This window comes from Mercenaria mercenaria, chromosome 5, assembly GCF_021730395.1.
Source record: "Mercenaria mercenaria strain notata chromosome 5, MADL_Memer_1, whole genome shotgun sequence".
NCBI classification, from domain to species: Eukaryota; Metazoa; Mollusca; class Bivalvia; order Venerida; family Veneridae; genus Mercenaria; species Mercenaria mercenaria.
The window spans coordinates 62,043,285-62,061,779 of record NC_069365.1 but is presented as its reverse complement, the minus strand read 5'-3'; the positions used below and the strand labels follow the sequence as shown (position 1 = coordinate 62,061,779).

The following is an 18,495-nucleotide window of genomic DNA, read 5'->3' as shown; positions in this document are numbered from 1 at the left end:
CACTTCCATTTTGGCCTAGCTAAACCCCAGAATTATGAATTTTGCAAAAATACACCATTTTGCATCTAATTTGTGCAATTTTTACGTGGGAGCATGCCCCAGGACTCACAGGACAGTGGCATACACTTCCATTTTAGCCTAGCAACGCCCCTGAATTATAAACTTCACCAAAACACATCATGTCTTATCTAGAATGTATTTTTTCAGGGGTAACATCGCCCATCCCCCTTAGAACAGTGATTCATACTTCCATTATGGCCCAGCTACGCCTTTGACACTGGTGTACTTTCTAAATTGTACAATAGCTCCCCCGGGTCTACACTTCATTTTGAAAATGAAAAACATAAAAGTCCAGATATAAACCAAAAAGCACCATTTTACATCTACAATATGAAAAATTTATGTGGAAGCATGCCATACTCTCCTTGGACAGTGGCCTACAATTCCATTTTAGCCTAACTACGCCCCTGAATTATAAATTTCAAGCTTTAGGTCTTGTGATTCAAAGTTGCATTTATATTATAGTATTATGAAATATTGCCATTTACAATGTATATTATATTTTATCACAAGTTACAGTATAAAATGATTACATTGTTTATTCATAATTTCATTATGTAAAACAGTTCCAATAAAGATTTTTAATAAAACACTTCTCAAAATAAAACAACTATTGGGTATTCATTCTTGTTGTGAGACACAAACTTTAACATTGACTAAAGTTTTACAATCATTGAACATGTTCTAAAATTCTCAAACCCACCATTAGAACAGATTCAAAGCTTATCAAATTGGTCAGTGCCATTAATTCACATTACCTGATTCTTAATGGGACATCATGCTGACAAGACAACAAGCCTGAAAGTTCCAAATCAAAATTGATTCTCCAGCTACCCCTTGTCCTATAACTATTTATACTGTATGGCCGAAGCGGAAAGCTAAAATATATCAAGGCACATTAATACATGCCAGAGATACACTGACACGACTGTTTTTCTTTCCAGTTATTATCTATTTACCCCAAACATCGTTGTCAAATGCATGATCATAACAACAGTTCATTGATTTAGTTGCACAACTTGTCATAATTTACACGATTGGCATACTATTTGTAAATACAAGGAGGAAGCTCTAGGAACTGGCATGCACCCGTATGTAAGCGAAACATTCCCGAGACTTAACATCACAGGCGTTTACAATATCTTGTGAGCAGTGCAGGGCATCTGTACAAATACAATGACTGGTTCATATTTTACATTCAAGATAATGTCTGTTCTGCCTGCCACCTTTCTGTATATTGTGTGGTATATATTCACACCATTACAGACAAGTCACGCTAAATGTAGCGTGAAAATAGTAAATGATGTGCAAATCATAAAAGTTAATATGCACATTAAATACAGTGAAACATGGTGCCACTGAAATGGCGATTTATCGCCCACCGGCCATCAAAAAAATCATTTTCTACAAGTATATCAGATGTTAATACTGCTGTTACAGAAAATCCAAATTTTCTTATTTGTAATAAGGATGTAGTAAATATGATTGTCTAAATTAAAGGCGTTCAAAGCTGGTGCGACTATGTGACAGGATTTGACAATACATGTTCTTAAAATACAAGTAAAAGACTATTAAATTCTTTTTGCATTACCTTTTAAGTAACAGAGTATATTTATATTTGATTGACCTAAATGTTATGACTGGATAATGAACTCCAATTTAACCTGCAAAATCAAATTTGTCAATTAAACTGATCGCCAGAAATCCTATCATTTTTATAAAATTATGGAAATGGCAAATTAGTTTGTCAATTAATGTAAAAACTGTCAATCGGTATACTGTATGTTGACTTGTTACCAACAGAAGTAACAAAATATCCAATGTAAAACACAGAAAACAAGCTAGGACAGTAGCAGTTTGGTAAAGTATCAATATTTCTCAGGATGGCATCGGCAAATTTCATGAATGGAGCCAAAACATTAACAATGCATTTATCAGGTCGATACGCAAGAAGAATAAAAATCCATAGCAGATACAGACGTTAGCAAGGAATACATCTGGAGATTGTGTTCAAACTGTAACGCATTTATAAATTGCAAAGGGCTTATGTAGTTTGACAGTCTCTGTTGAAGCAGATGTTTAAGAGGGAGAGGGAAAAACACACATGGAATACTGATCTTACAGGTTTCATGATTTACATCTACACAATATAAACACTGTCTATAATGAAGCTCTCTGTTTAGTACGATTGCAAAGCTTACCTCGATCTGGCATTATGTAACACCTGTGTTCGCTACAGGAAGCAGATGTCTTGAAATGAAATTTCGATTGGAAATGATCAATTTATTGTTTCTTTCTCATGAATGCTTCAGTTATTATTTCACGGCGTTATTGTCGTGTATTTGTTCCAAATTTTATGTATATTGTCTTAATTCATTGTTTGTGATTTAAACAAGACATCTTTTCTGCAGGAAGTTCAATTCTGTGCCACGCAAATTTATCAAATTTTCTTCAAACATTAAAAAGATCTGTACAATTATTTGAGTTGCAAGTATGTACAAATGTAAAGGAAAAATAAAAAAAAATGTTACAACTGTTTCTAGACTCGGAAATTAACGCGTTAAAGTTTTTGCCTTAACTACTTTAAGGTATATGTCATTATGTGATAGATACTAGTACAGTCTTTAAAAATAAAGTGAAAATAACTTTTGTACATTCATTTGTTTTGAACCGAAACCTTTGCATTACATTTTGATGTCTATTTTTTTTTTAGAAACATACGAAACGTGTTGATTTGTTTGTTTAGGTTTAACGCCGTTTCTAACAGTATTTTCAGTTATGTAACGGCGGCCAGTTAACCAAGCCGTGTTCCTGGATTCTGTACCAGTACAAACCTGTTCTCCGCAATAACTGCCAACTTCCCCACATGAATCAGAGGTTAAGGACGAATGATTTTAGACACAATGTCTTTTATCAAATCGTCAGAGAACAAGGATCGAACTCACGACCCCGCGATCCGTAGATCGGCGCTCTCCCTATTGAGCTAAACGGGCGGGTTAAAGATGTTGAATTCGTTCACATGCATGTCTGTTTAAATATCCTGTTTTATAAAGTGAACTGGATAGTGCGCGAAAATTCAGTTTATGCATACTGTTATATTTTAAGTTATTTTTATCTACCTTCATCTATTTTGATATAATATATAAGAGTTGACACAAGAAGTTATTGAAAGTATGTGATACCTGAAAATGTTTGGAAAGTATTAAAATTGTTTTGATTCATTCATATTTAGGACATGAATAAGAAAGAAAGATGAACTATAACAGAATAAGACTGGTAATCAAGTTAAGCGAGAAATACGTAAATCTTTTCCGAAAATAAGATAATAATAAGATTTTTAAGTGCATTCATGTTTAAGCTTCATCATACTGACATTTGCAGTTTGTTAAGTCAGATATGGTACCCTTTAACACATCCACTTCATTTTTCACTGACTATTAAATTCCCCACCTTGTTGATGTATGTAAAATTCTAATTCTATCAACATTTTCATCAATATATCGCCAATGTGCTAGAGAAAGTGTGGGGGTTATCCTAAGCAAGCTCTGTTACAGACAGAACGAATGGATTTGTCGCAGGTCCAAAGCATCAGCTTGAATTCATAATTTATTTCATGAGGATGAAATATGGAAATAGTGGACTATGATAAGGCATAAATAATTTAAAATGTTTTATTGAACTTTAGGAAGACGCGACAAATATATATAAATTGTATTTTAAGTTGAAATGAATGAAGGAATAATGTAAATAATAATAGTTATATGATAATAATATTTTCAACATAATTATATCTCCTCCATTAACATGCCCTGTGATAGGTCCAAGATCGGTGACCGATATTCAAGATATTTTAAGGGGCCATTGTGAGTTAATTTTATTACATGATCAATGTAAATGTTTTGAATAAAATACACGACATTGAAAAAATCTTTTTGCTTGGATAAATAAAATAAAAGGCAGCGTTAACATTGTTACTGATGTTTTAGAGGCAGTGTAAAAGTTACACCTCGTGAGAAATGAACGGTTGAATTGGCATTACGAAAGACTGTTGCCTATGAATATGTCAATAGTGTTCATGTTGAAATAACTGTAATAATAAGGTCTGTATAATTGTAATCGTGTAACTAATCGCTTATATATAGCTGCAATAATAAAAGTGCTTGTTATATTAGAGAATATCTACGTGAGTTCTAAAAGAGACAGTTCACTTTGTACGATCTATACAGGAAAGTTCAGGATCATTGCAATAGAAAAAAGAAAAAAGTACCAGTTAACCTTCTGTCAAGAAGCAATAAATGGAACCAAAAAGCGATCAAAGTTCTCAGGTAATAAAGCATGCCGGTGGTCTATACTAATGTTGTTTGTTTGGAAGAACTTGTTTACACTTTCCCAAATAGTGCGAGTGTTAGGCTAGGGGTATCCGCAGTATGAGGAAAATGTCGAAAGTGTGTAACACTAATCACACGGCATTCGCTCCACACTTAAAAATTCGTAAAAGATTCATAATTGTAGAGTATTTAAATCGCACCGATTTCATTTAAGCTTTAACAGTGAAACTTATGGAAGCGTCCTGGTGCCAGCAGAGAGATTTAAATTTGTCTTACGTACGACTTATAGTTAGTATCTCCTACGTAGGACATAGTATCTCCCACGTAACTGTTCCTATTTTGGGGCGCTGCAGTGTTCTGTGGTCCTACTCGCGTTTCCGGTACATGTGTTAATTGAACATTGCTGGTTGACTTTTTAATTGCGTGCTGATAAATGGCATTTATTGCAATATTTAATTTATTTTGTAAACTGTTTATATTCTTGTATTTTATGTGTTGTCTCCAGAAGGGGCTTAAATAAATAACTTTCTCTTAACCACTGTTTCTAACCAGTAACAAAGACTGAATTTATATAGACCTGATTGCATGACACGATTATCAATGTTCTATAAGATTTAGTTAGTTTCAACTAGTCAATTATTCTTTCATCTAGTCACTCTGATCAAACAAAATTGTAAAGGTTATTTCGCATGAAATTAGCTCTTATATTTAAAAAATAGCCTCTACTGTGAAGAGCGATTAAGGGGAATAAATCATGTTTACCAAGTTACTCGTCCTTAATTTCTTCTCTCTAGGCATACACTGAACAAAACAAAGGATAACCAGATTTAATGACTGAAACCTACAAATTCGCCGTGATATTCGGTAATTAAAAGATTTTACTGTCAAAAAATGCTTCACTTTATTTAAATACTATTCTATTCTTCCTCTTTTTCACAACATATACAATATATAGAAGATACACACACCATGTTAAAGAAAGCAAAACCGGTCGGACCACAAGCTGATTTGACATTAGTTTTTCGGAACACTATAGACTCGCATCAGTCGTTAGAGTCATTAAATGTTAAGCACTTGATCATAAAATCAATCCTCTCCGATACCACTTTCTGAAAAAAAAAAGCAATACCTCTTACCTCTGACTCTAACGACTGGACAAATGCGATCCGAGCTAGGCAGTTTTCATCCCAGTGCCCTGGATCATAGAATATCCTTTATGACCTTCACAGTCTGTATAATGAAGTGCTTGCCAATGAGTACCTTTTATTACCAGATGAATTGGAGAGGTGTTAATGACCTTTATACTTTAATAAACTTCGTAAATGTATCATCTTTAATATGCAAATAAAGTAGAAATGAGTGTTTGAAACAAAAAAGTATCAATAGTTTATTATTATGTTAAACAGTTTCCTATAACTAGTTAATGCTTGACCTGAATGTAGAAAAAGAAATGAGTCGTGCCATGAGAAAACCAACATAGTGGCTTTGCGACCAGCATAGATCCAGACCAGCCTGTGCATCCGCACAGTCTGGTCAGGATCCATGCTGTTCACTAATGGTCTCTCTCTAATTGCGATAGGCTTTGAAAGCGAACAGCATGGATCCTGACCAGACTGGATCCATGCTGGTCGCAAAGCCACTGTGTTGGTTTTCTCATGGCGCAGCTCAAATGATGATAACACCTAATAGATATTGATTATTAAAAGCACTGTCCTTCAGATCATACGACAACAGAAAAAAAAGAGAAATTGTAGGTACCAGTATCAAGAAATTAATGCTATTACCGCTTATGAAAGCTCTGAATTAATTACTGACAGATTATATGTTATTGAAACACATGAGAACTAGTTGTCTTAACTAACTTTTACACTGGAAATTGAAAAGCGTTTGTAACGTTTTACTGAGGTAAACTGCCTAATTATTAAATATCTACATTCAAGGGTCATTGTATACATATTCCTCCGTGGTGTATACTGTAGAATCATTTAATTTCACGGGCATAAAATTTCGTGGTTTTGGTCTAAACGGAAATTTTGTGGGGATATGAATTCGTGGATTTCAACTTTTGGAACATAATATTTATGGGAATAATCTTGTTCGTTGGGATAAAATTTCGTGGATTGACTCAACCATGAAATTCACGAAATTTTGTCCCCCACGAATATTAATGATTTCACAGTATTGTTAAAGACAGCAGGAAAATTCATTGCCGTGGCGGCCCGGGTTCGATTCCCGGCTCTGGCATCTTTTTTTCTTGAATGAGTAGATTAAGGATAGTTTAGAAACAAAAACTCGAATTTTAATGTCCATAGTATGACCGAGAGGCCTCCATAGCCGAATGGTAAAGGTTCGAAACCTCACATGACATGTTTCAATTCTTCGTGCTCATAAACCGCCCGGTTGGCTTATGAAATGTCGGCGGTTGTAACCTGATGTCTGCCCATGCCTGGAGCAATGCCTAGAAGTGCCCCTTTGGGGTATCGCAGTGTGACTATACCCAAACTACATAGTCCCCCCTCCCAAAAAAAAAAAAAAAAAAAAAAAAAACAACAACAAAATAAAATGTTCAAAAATAACTGTTAAAACAAATTTATTGACTACTTCATCTGTCAAATTCAGAACTTGGTCAAATGTGTCTTTAATTCATACTTACGAAGTTTGTGTGAGACATTGAAAGAAGGGAGATGTTTAATTATTTAGCACGCGTTGGACAGCCTTGCAAACGTTTCACAGCATTCATAAAATAACCAGCAATTATCTTAGGATCGCTGTTTGTTTTGTGCACCTCAAGCCATATTATGAAACGAGAAAATCCATCGATAGCTCCGTTGATACACAGCCCGTACGGTTTCAATGTATCATACCCGTCGATATGCCATAAATAATTAGGTCCAAGATTCAGGTACATCCGACTTTGAAGACGAGTTCTCCTTCTCTGTTCAATACCTTCTTTGTCACGAATATGCATCATCAGGCGAATTGTTTCCTGTGCAACAACATATCCCTCTTGAAGGGGTTTCTGATGCATCATCTTGTATCCAAGTTGTTTGCTGGATGCCATTACATTTTCCATGACATAGAGAGCAACACTATTATTAAAGTTCATCACTTTTATTTATGCGTCTAAATAACTTCATACGTGACAATATCCGTTTAAGGCTTCGTAAAGAAACTTTAAACCCATTTATTTTTTCAAGACAAAGTAACATTTCACGGTATTTCATGCCAGATGCAAAATATGTTTTTATAAAGTCATCCATGCCGTGTAGTTTTAAATTACACACGTTTCCTTACTAAATAATAGTACACACGAATATATTGTTCCACTGCGCATGCTCGAGAGTCTTTAAGTCAGTGACATACGTCAGAGTTACTAACTCCTACGTAGGAGATACTAAGTCCTACGTATGAGATACTAACTCCTACGTAGGAGATAATATGTCCTACGTAGGAGATACTAAGTCCTACGTAGGAGATACTAACTCCTACGTAGGAGATACTAACTCCTACGCAGTACTTAATATGTCCTACGTAGGAGATACTATGTCCTACGTAGGAGATATTAAGTACTACGTAGGAGACAGTAAGTCCTACGTAGGAGATACTAAGTCCGTAGGAGTAGGAGATAGTAAGTCGTACGTAAGACAAATTTAAATCTCTCTGCTGGCACCAGGAAATAAAATTGAGAAAAATCTCACTGAAAAGAGAGATTAGCTTCTTTACCGAAGTAAGGAAGAAAAAAAAACGAGTTTCTCTCAATAGTCTTTATTGTTTTTATGTTATAGTGTGAAGAAAAAGGACAAGAAAGAAAGAAACATGTGCTAACTAATAAAGAATACCTCTTATAAAATAATAATATAAATACAGACAAATAAATTGAGGTTAGTGTTGTGAGGGTTCCAGTAAAAAACATTGAAAGCACTATCTGTTCTCTATCTTAACCAATTCTTTAAAGAAAGAACAAAGCATCTCATAAATTAGAAAAAAAATGCATGTTTAAGTGTTTCTATTAATAAGTTAATTGGAAATAGTTAATATAAAGAGGAATGTACTTTTCCAAAGATTTACAATTATTTCATAGTTTAAATAAAGTTTCATTGATACTTCAACAACTTGTCTAATTAAGAATCAATTGAATGAAACTGTACGATAAACCTTTAGCCTGTGACCTAGCTCCTACCACGATTATCATGAAATAACTATATTTTTTTTTAAAGCACGCATAAACATATGTAACAGTTAGCTGTGTTCTAGTTTGTTTGCTGACTACATTTTATAGTAAAACTGGTACTTCATAAACAATAGGATTATATTATAAAACACATCATTCCATTAAAAAGTAGAAAATCCATACATTTCGTCTAAGGATATTTCTATTACAATAAAAGTCCGTAATCTGTAAACATATAAAGTCATGCAGTACGGCCTTTTTTTGTGTAATCTTAAACTGTGACACAGCTAGGCGAGAGGTATATTCTGCTGATGCAAAATCAGAAACACGGATATGTTTAAAAACATCTCTCAGCAAATACTAGGTAACACACAAGATCCGTCAATGTTGTTATACTTTTGTTGATTTTTTTGCCTGGTCATACTGTCTCTAATTTCATGTGTGGCTGCAAGAAACAAGTTTACCTCGCCCTTTTTCTTCCAATCAAAACATACTGTTCACATTTTGATTAATCATTACATAGATATAGAGTGCTGGGAAAATAATAATAAAACATTAACATTGATTTGTCTAGGTGGTCTCTTGTGTTGTAAGTTTCAAGTGCTTCGAAATGGTGAAACTGCTTGTGTAACATGTTCAACAAATGTCGTGATAAATAAACTGAAACAAAAGACAGAACATAATTATGTGGAGACAAAAAAATCCTCCTCCGCTTGTAGCGAGTCTCCGTGGAGGTGAGAAGACAGTGGTATCAATGATCAACGACGAGGTGAAGTTAAGACCCACCACAAGGTATTACCACAACGCTGCTTTCCATCAACATAAACAGAACAAATCAAATTTTTTTTATTGCTACCTTTTGCTTTTGATAGTACGATTCTCCAGATGACTGTTTGTATTATATCTACAGTACGTTGCAGTTGCTTATCTTAAGCATTTACATATGTTAGAGTTTAGTGTTTTTGAGTTGCTGTATTTGCTCTAACTCTTTTCTACGTCATGTCTTCCTCTTCCTGTACTTAGTTTCCACTGATTCTTACTGTTGACACGTTTTTTATGCTGATTTTTTTTCCATTTGCTTAAACAGTCATTCTATACCTAAAAGTTAAATAGTAAATACTGTTCTAGCCAAAGATACATTACAATGACACGATGGTGAATAACAGTCTTTGGCCACTTGTTTCTGCTTAACAGTCGCACACTTCAACTTCAGATTTTGCTGAAGTTGGCGGCCTAGCCTGAAGTGGCAGCCTAGTGGCCTAGCGACCTCGCGGCCTGGTTGGTGGCATATAGGCATAGCGGCCTGAAGCCTATCGGTCTGGCGACTCGGCAGATTCGTGTATTTATTGTAAAAGAATGTTTTGGAATACACGATAAATATAAAGAAAACTGTGAAAACAAACGCTAAAACTAAATAAAGCACAAAAAGAATGTTGCTTAAAACTATGAAAATTTGCAACGCAGTCTATGAAAATAGACTTACTATAAGGAAATCAAGAAACAATCATATCTGTGGTTACTTTATGATCAAAAAAGTGCAATTAACATTTTTTAATTACTCTGAAAATTTCCTATCCAGCGGCCTGGCTGTCCGGCAAACTCATGTATTTATTGTAAAAGAATGATTTGGAATATTCAGAGACAGTTTATACAGTGATACTGTCTCCCTGATCGCTCAGAAAGAAGAATGCTTTTGCACTTGCACGTAACTGTTGCTGATAAAACATTGACTTCAAGTATTTATGTTTACGCACGTCTTCAATCTGACTAAAGTACATCTCCTATTACGCTATGCCTAGGATCTGACAACGAGCTATACGATAGCCTCGTTCTGACAACCCTTCCGCTAGCCAATCAAAAGCTAACTTACAACATTCTGCAAGCTTTAAAAAGCCTTGGTTTTTGATATCTACAATTTTTATGTCGAAAGATGTCAGATAGCCGGTTAGCTCAGTCGGTAGGGCACTTGTCCTGTAAACGAGAGGTCCCGGGTTCGAGCCCTGGAATGACTGCAAATATTTCTTACTCTTTGACATTCGAACAAGTTGTCCGATTGGTTCAAATAAAAATAGATTTGCGAAAATAAAAAAAAGCAATATTGGAAATCCAAAATATACAGAAGACGAATGTGAATGGGTCGTTCTCAGATCTTCGTTTAGAAGATCAAGTACTTTAGTCAGATTGCGCACGTCTTCGCTCGGTCCCCCGACCATGCTGCCACTGTATATATTCCAATCCAAAGTAAATTTAATGAGCGGACAATACCTGTATCTATTTTAAATAACATTGACCTTGACCCTAAATGCAAAACATAAAAGCTACATTTTAGCAAAATTATTTTTATATCCATCCACGAGTCAAATCGTCACATTCGGTTGTGACATTGACTATAAGTTTGTCAAACATAATTTGAACATACGTTTTGCATGTCGTCTTGATGATATGAACATTCTATAAAGACTCAGTAAATATCCTCCGCGGGGTTCATATAAGACATTGAACAGACACACAGACAGACGAGCGGACGGATGGACGGACAACGTGTAAACTAGACGCCTCCATCTTCATTAAGGGATAATAACGTGCAACTTGTTTTTATGTATAATGAGTGGAACTCGTGATACGACACAAAGGAGTTGCTGGCAAATAAGTTATCTTTTAAATTGGTTTATCTCTTGTAGACACGATTTTTGATAAACAATTTGCCCTGATTCATTAGAAAATATTCTTGCCAAACTTTAATTGTTATATTGCGAATGATAGATTTCCTTGGACCTAAAACTTCTTCTGCAATGTAATAGATTGGCTCAGAAATCAAATGGATGCCGAGGTTTTGTCGGCCATAATAGATAATCCAGGATTATATCTTGTCTATTAAATTAGGCAGATGGATAAAGACATTTACGATAACTTATAAAAAGAATAAAGTAGTTACTAGTAGTTCGAAAGAAACCTCTATAATCGATTAGTCGACAATTATACCTTATATTTTGAACTGTCTTTTGCAGATATTATTGTTGTATCGTCATATCTGGGTATGGTTTTAGAAATGTATCTTAAAACAAATTTGCATAACATTTGATTATTTTGTACTGCGTTTATACCTGTATCAAACAACCAGTCAGACATTGACAGGAATTAGGACACAAAATATTCACGCAGGTCTAGATCTATATTGCCCGCATACTTGTCAGTTTATACTAGTATTTCATTGATACCTTAAAATATAATTGATACAATAAATATAATTAATATGAACTTAGGTGCTACCTAGAAGGCAGAGCTCCCTTGAAAAATAACCAGTGCCCCTTGAAAATTAAAGGAGTGTTGCTGGAATTATCTGGATCCGTTTTAGGAAGTTTATGTTCATTAAGATATATTAAAATTTTAAGAAGTGATGATAATTCATGATTTCTGAATGAATGTCTTAGAATGCATTATGATTAAGATTAAATCTTGACAGGCGAAAACTCTACAAATATGCTATATACGAACTAAAGAAAGTTACGGTTCTTTTTAGGAGGAAGAATGTGTCCAACTTTAAGGCAAATATACTGCTATGATAGACGTCTGGTATGGGAAAATGAAAATCATCTACATGTAAAAAGCTTGTTTAAAATCCAAAAGACTAGCCATCTTTAAAAGTTAGTGATGAGAATTTTACCCAGAGAAAATCACTGTTTGCCGAAATTCTCGAAAACTCCTGTTTTATTTACTGAACTGCTAAGTTAACAGTCTATGACATTTTATGGTTAATCTTTTAGCACTACTGGTATAGAATATGAATGGTAGTAGGAGTCTTTTTGATGTTTATTAATAATTCATAGGCAATAGTTTTTTTCCTAGTAATAAATTCTGGTCAGTGATTTTTAAGCTTGTGGATGAAATATATGTGAACGGGGAGAAGAGCATTATGTGCTTTTCACAGTTCAATGCCTGTATATTTTGATCCCAAAACCTTTTTCAAAAATAAGTTTTATCTACAGACAGTACATTGGAACCTGACATCACTAACAGAACACTTGTTAAATTTCAGATGAATGACTTTATTTTTTACAATGCTTTCAAAACTCATAATAAATGAATAAATACAAAAGAAAACTGAAATAAAAAAAAACTGAAATAAAAAAAAATGCATTTGGTGAGAATCGAACTCCCGACCTCTGGTTTTCAATGCGAACTCGCTAACCACTGCACCAATGTGGAAGTATGACGTCATCAACTCAAATATAAGTATATATAATAAATTTCAGTTATGGAAGCGTGACGAAAATCGTTTCGCATTGAAAATATTGTATTTTATCTTTTTTTCTTCGTAGAAAATGTATTTAGCACAAAATTCTTATTATCAGACGCTCATTTACATTTTATTCAACGTTCAAAGCAGTAAGCGAAACGCTTTTGTCAACCGTAAACAGCAAGCGTCTAGTGACGTCTTACTGATTAATTACAATGAGCATTGTGTGCTGGAAGAAACCCGAACAACACCGATTCCAAAAAAGTACCACGAATTTTCAACTCGATAGTAATTCTTTACACAGTTTTATTCATTTTGTTTTTCACACGTTTAACCGTAATGCGACGCTATCGGCGCCGCTTGCGGCGCCGGTAGCTCTGCTATCACTGACTAACAATTCGGGTAGGTTAATCTGTGTTGTCTCTAAAATACATGATAGCATGGCTAATGTTGATTACCACTTAAAGAACGAAGAAGGTCAAGCTCTGTTTATTTAAGAAAAAATGTATAGAAAAAACGTGTTTTAACGTTATTAATTCACGAAAAAGAGGTTAAACGTCCGCTTCTGGCCACGTATAGCCGATTTTGAGTGTATTAATTAGAATAAAATACGATTTTGATATACATTATTTCGATTCTAATATGCCCTTTATCTAACACAGAAGATAAAATATAATAGCGCTCTTTTTCAGAAATCAGGAAAACCGTTTCAAATATATATTTAAGAAATAATAAATCTGTTCCTATATTTTATCAGTTAATAAAATATGGGCAGGAGTATGGATGCGTAATAATTAAATCACGAGTGCGTAGCACGAGTGATTTAATTATTCGCATCGAAACGACTGCCCATGTTTTATTAATTGATAAAATTATTGGAACATATTTATTATTTCGATTCTAACAACGCAAATAATTCGCATTTTACAGTACTACATTTTCAGCGTAATACGTCATTCGGGTCATATGCTGTTACAATTTACCCCCTATGGTCAGAAAGTGTTGCCTAGCCAATGGAACGTATAGATATTTGTTTCTTTTTTATCAGAATTTTGAGAAGTATTTATGAATTAGTAATCTAACAGCTCGCAAACTAATTATGAAGAGAATCATCAAATTAGGCGAGTTGACCCTGTGTTACGAGTTACAAGCTTAACTTTATATGACGTCACATCATTATGACGTCATACTTTATGTCATACATTTATGACGTCACCGCTGAATCATAATTAAGCTAACTGAATTCGCTCGTAGAGATCAAAACGTGTTTTACGGTCCTACACAAAGGTCAGTATGACTTTTTATCATATTTATGTTTTTGAAATGCTGTTTTCAACCGTTTTGCCCTGAAATAATTCGTATGTAATGGAACTGAAGTAGAATCTCTCACAATCATAGAGAGAGGGGGCGGGGGGGGGGGGGGGGGGAATGTAACAGTCAACCATATTTTATCTTAGATTCATGTATACATAGGCGATTTCGCTATATGTTTCGCTAGATGTTTATATAGCAATTGCTGCGGATCGTGTTAGAATTAAAGTTTTTTATTCAATGTGCTTGATATTTTGTCAAGTTCGTTTGCATGATTTGCATTTTCTTTGTGAAGTACAATTATTATGCTGAACATCTGAAACGTAGACTGTCATATTTAGTGAGAAAATGCTGAGAATACGAATTACTGTTTGCATATGGATTTATTTTGTGCTAGAAATCTATAGTCTATTTTGCTATGTCATCGTGACTAGTCACCTTTGGCGGATATTGAACTTGATATTCGGCAAAAATGGCTTATTTCAGCAGGTCACACATAACGTAAAAAAGGAATATTTCGAGTGTTTTTTTGCTGATTTTTTTTTTTAAATCAACGGTCCACATTTTTCATGTGTATAAGTTAAGTAAGTACATCTATAAGTTAAATAAACAGCTCACAAATATTTTGTGATGTTATTTTTGAACAGAGAATGCCGTGGTTTACCATTTTCACCCAGTCTTTTTTAGCAAAAAAACCTGCCTTGCTAAAACTTAACGGATTAGTGAATCTTTGCAGTTTACAACAGTCTGTGATTGGCTGTTTTGTTTTCTGAAATTGAAACTGAGATAACTCACTTTTGGATAGCATATCAGAACAATAATTTTGTCTTATTACCTTTAGCAGGTATAGGTCGTGTAAAAGCGATCTGTATGTGATGGTTGCATACATGAATTCACGTAGTTATTCCTTGTCAAAAAACAACAACAAAAAAAACGTGTATTTTTTGTTAACTGTCGACGTGTCAAATATATCTGTACTTTAATCCCTGTTACCTTCAAAATACTGACATATCAGTAAATTTTGACTGACACGGGGGTCGTGCCTAGTAGCTCTTATGGATTTATAATGTGTTGACACTTCTGTCAAAATTTGAAACGCACATGCCAGCCATATTAACACCGATTAATGTATCCCCTGATAAGATAACCTTCATACATTTGATACCGATTAATGAATTTCTACCGTACCACAATTTGATACTTTTGAATGTTAATGATATTATACACGAAATTGTCAGTAATTAGAATTTGAATGAAACCAGTTTTCTTTAAACGGTACATGAACTATCGCACAAAATATAAGATAACCATAGGTATTCTGGGCGATTAGAAATTCTATTTAATGTACATTTAGCCGGGAGATGCCGCTGTGTGCCATCGAGGTGCTGATACGAACGTTGATCCCGAAATGTTTATGCCAATATGCAGTCGTTGCAATAAAGCGTTATTTGAAATAGATATTATCTGGCGAGACCTATGACTGCCGTAATCACGGTACGTGGTAAGTATTAATTAAGTTGTCTGCATTTTTTTTTTGCCCTGCAACTGCTTCTCGCTACCTCCTGCGTATTTGGACACTTTGAATTTCCATTGTTATCATCGTTCCAAAACCATGAGAAGCATTTGGATGATGCATATTTATTACAAACTTATTAGGCCCCTATAGGGGTTTCCTAAAACACGTGTTGTATTTTAAATATTTTTTTCAACTACTTTTCAAACATATTTATAGCTGATGGGAATCAAAAAATAGTTCAAAGTAATAGTCAATTTCAGTTGATCTAAACCGTATCCAACTTGAGATTTGTTCGGCTATTAATGTGCAAAGAACTTTAACACAGATAAAAAAAATAAGTTATGGGGTCGTGTTTATTTTTGCACGTTATATGTGGGTAATTTTGTTGACCCTACACAGTGTTGAAATTAATGGCACGCGCCAAACATTCCTTGCGTAAACCCATTCATAAGTTTTTACGTTGTTAACATGTCAAACATGACATGAAGGTACATGCACGCAGCAAATCTACTCTGTTATCAGAGAGACCGCCAGTGGTTTTGTTTTACTCTAAAATCACCTGAAGGTTTGAAATGTGAATGGAATATTGATTTAACCGCTACAAAATCACTATTGAGGAACGGATGTTTTAATCTTTACCTTTCATTAGTTCTGCAAATTTGAATGTAAACATTTTTTTTAAGATCGCATTGTCCTATTAAAAAAAAAGAAAAAAGAACAAGACGGGTTCGCTTATGTTTTTGTTTGACAATTTTTTGTACTTCTGTTGTTAAGAGAATAAAGTATGTTTGTTTTTATTCATGACATAATTATACACTTGTGTGTTTTACTTTGAAGTGTTGTTGTAAATTGCAATAATTTATGGAAATGTCATTTATCATAATGTTTATCTTTACCACCAAATAATATATACCAGGTCGTGTCCGTTAATTGTTTCAATCCATTAACACAATAATCATGTTAACACAAGTACGGATCTCATAAATAATTATGTCGAGCTTAAGAAAATGTATCTAGACCAACGAAATCCTTGATTCTCTTCTGTGTGTACTCTATGGTGATTATATTTCAGTTTCATTTCAGTCCTGTCATACTACAAACAACACACATGATTAACAACGAATTGTTAAAAAATCACATATTATGTTTATTATAATAGTTGCATGAAGAAAAAAACTCGTTGTTTTGTCTATTTCTGTAAACAAAAATTAATTCCATGGAAAGGAATTGTTAGTCTATCTAAAATATGCCAAAACCCAAACAAATGTCACTCAATGAAACACGTTTCAAAACACTTTTACAAAGTGAGGTGAAAACTTGATTGAATTACACGGCAAATTTTAATTTAGAATTACACGGCAAATTTCAATTTTATAACCAAAGGTTGAGATCTTTTTTTTTTTACATATAGCATGGAATATTTAGTAAAGTTAAAATGTAAATTTAGAAAAGTATATTTACCACAATCTGAAAATTTAAGTCCATACTTGTCTCTTTTTCTCCTTCCCCGTCTACACTGGATTTCCCTTGCAAATATCACAATCACTAAAAACGTCCACAAAATCGTCAAATATGAACGTTTCATCATTGTCCGCTTTTAGTTACACTTTCCTCATTTAATAAATCTGCATAATTGTGAAATAAATACATCATTGTTTTCACACATATTTACTTCATTTAATTTTGTTTCTCTCTTTTTTTCTTTGGAATATGAAAATCAAATCACGTTTTCCTTTTTTTTTGTATATATATTACTCTTTGACTACATCAAATAACACATTTCAATGTTAAACGGAAGTTTTTTTCCATCTTATTACGTTCTTGATAAAGTTATAAATGAATGAAAACATCCTGAAGATTATCATTTTATGTATAAACCCCTAACGTTTTTCCTAAACTGCACGTGGAAAGTCAAAGTTTGACAGATATGATTATTTGTCAGTTTCCAGCATAAGCTAATCGCATATACCTTCGTCCATTAAACCGTTCTCAATCCAAAATTGCAAGGCAAATATTTACGTATAAAACTGGCATAGGACCCCACACATCGCCCTGCCAGGTTTAAACGTCAACTTTTAACAGTAGCCTGACATCATTTGTATTGCTTTAACTTTCTCCTCTATGTACAGATGTACCGCCGTAAACTGACCAATGCATGTTCATAAAATGCAGCGTTTTAATATCGTAGGTTGGATTAACTTAATACTTTTAAATTCTTCATAGATAGAATGGCAAATCTTTTTAAGAATATAATGATTAAAAAAGAATCTACGAAAATCATTTCATGGCCGACTTAACAATTTTATTGATATTTTTACACTAAATTAACTTGTAAGAGTATAGTAAAACAGTGCGACCAGCCAGTCTTTAATTTCAAATTTTCGTCCGAATCGTCAGGAAAATAATAAACAACTTCGATTTGACTTGAAATAAATAATCAAATTACTTGAAGCATAATATTTGAAGTTTTTCGTTCTGCATTTTGCGGCAAGATGAGTGCAGTAATAAAGAATTTCTACGTATAAGTTCACCCTTTTACACACATGATTTAGAACAATGAAATCAACGTTAAGCAAACCTCAAAGAATATTGGTTATGTACCGTAGTACATTCGATGGTCAACTGAGCGCGCCCGATATATTTGCTACCGCTGTTTCGAATAAAATGGACCTCACACATCGTTCAGATAGAATTTGTAGTGTAGTAAAGAAGTTATAGATGTATTCTCTTACCTAACGTGTACAGGGAAGATTTCACGCATTTCACATTATCTACAAAATGGTGAACTTGTTTGAATTCATAGAGGCCTTACCTACCTGTTATTTCAGATAATTCCGTGTCTTGGGAATAGTTTTGATTAATTGTAGCGTTT

The 18,495-nt window shown here is 33.9% G+C and overlaps 1 protein-coding gene across 2 annotated transcripts in view; it reads right to left on the bottom strand.

The window, feature by feature from the left end:
- LOC123557398 (ganglioside GM2 activator-like) overlaps positions 1 to 18,253 on the bottom strand; it is a 49,894-nt gene extending 31,641 nt beyond the window's left edge. Inside the window, exon 1 of one of the 2 annotated variants that reach the window (XM_053543752.1) lies at positions 17,085 to 18,253. In XM_053543752.1, coding sequence (XP_053399727.1) covers positions 17,085 to 17,211 — 127 coding nt within the window. In that variant the 5' untranslated portion in view covers positions 17,212 to 18,253. The remainder of the gene's footprint in view (positions 1 to 17,084) is intronic. The other variant, XM_053543753.1, reaches the window with a different exon arrangement.
- Between the last annotated feature and the right edge of the window lie 242 nt (positions 18,254 to 18,495).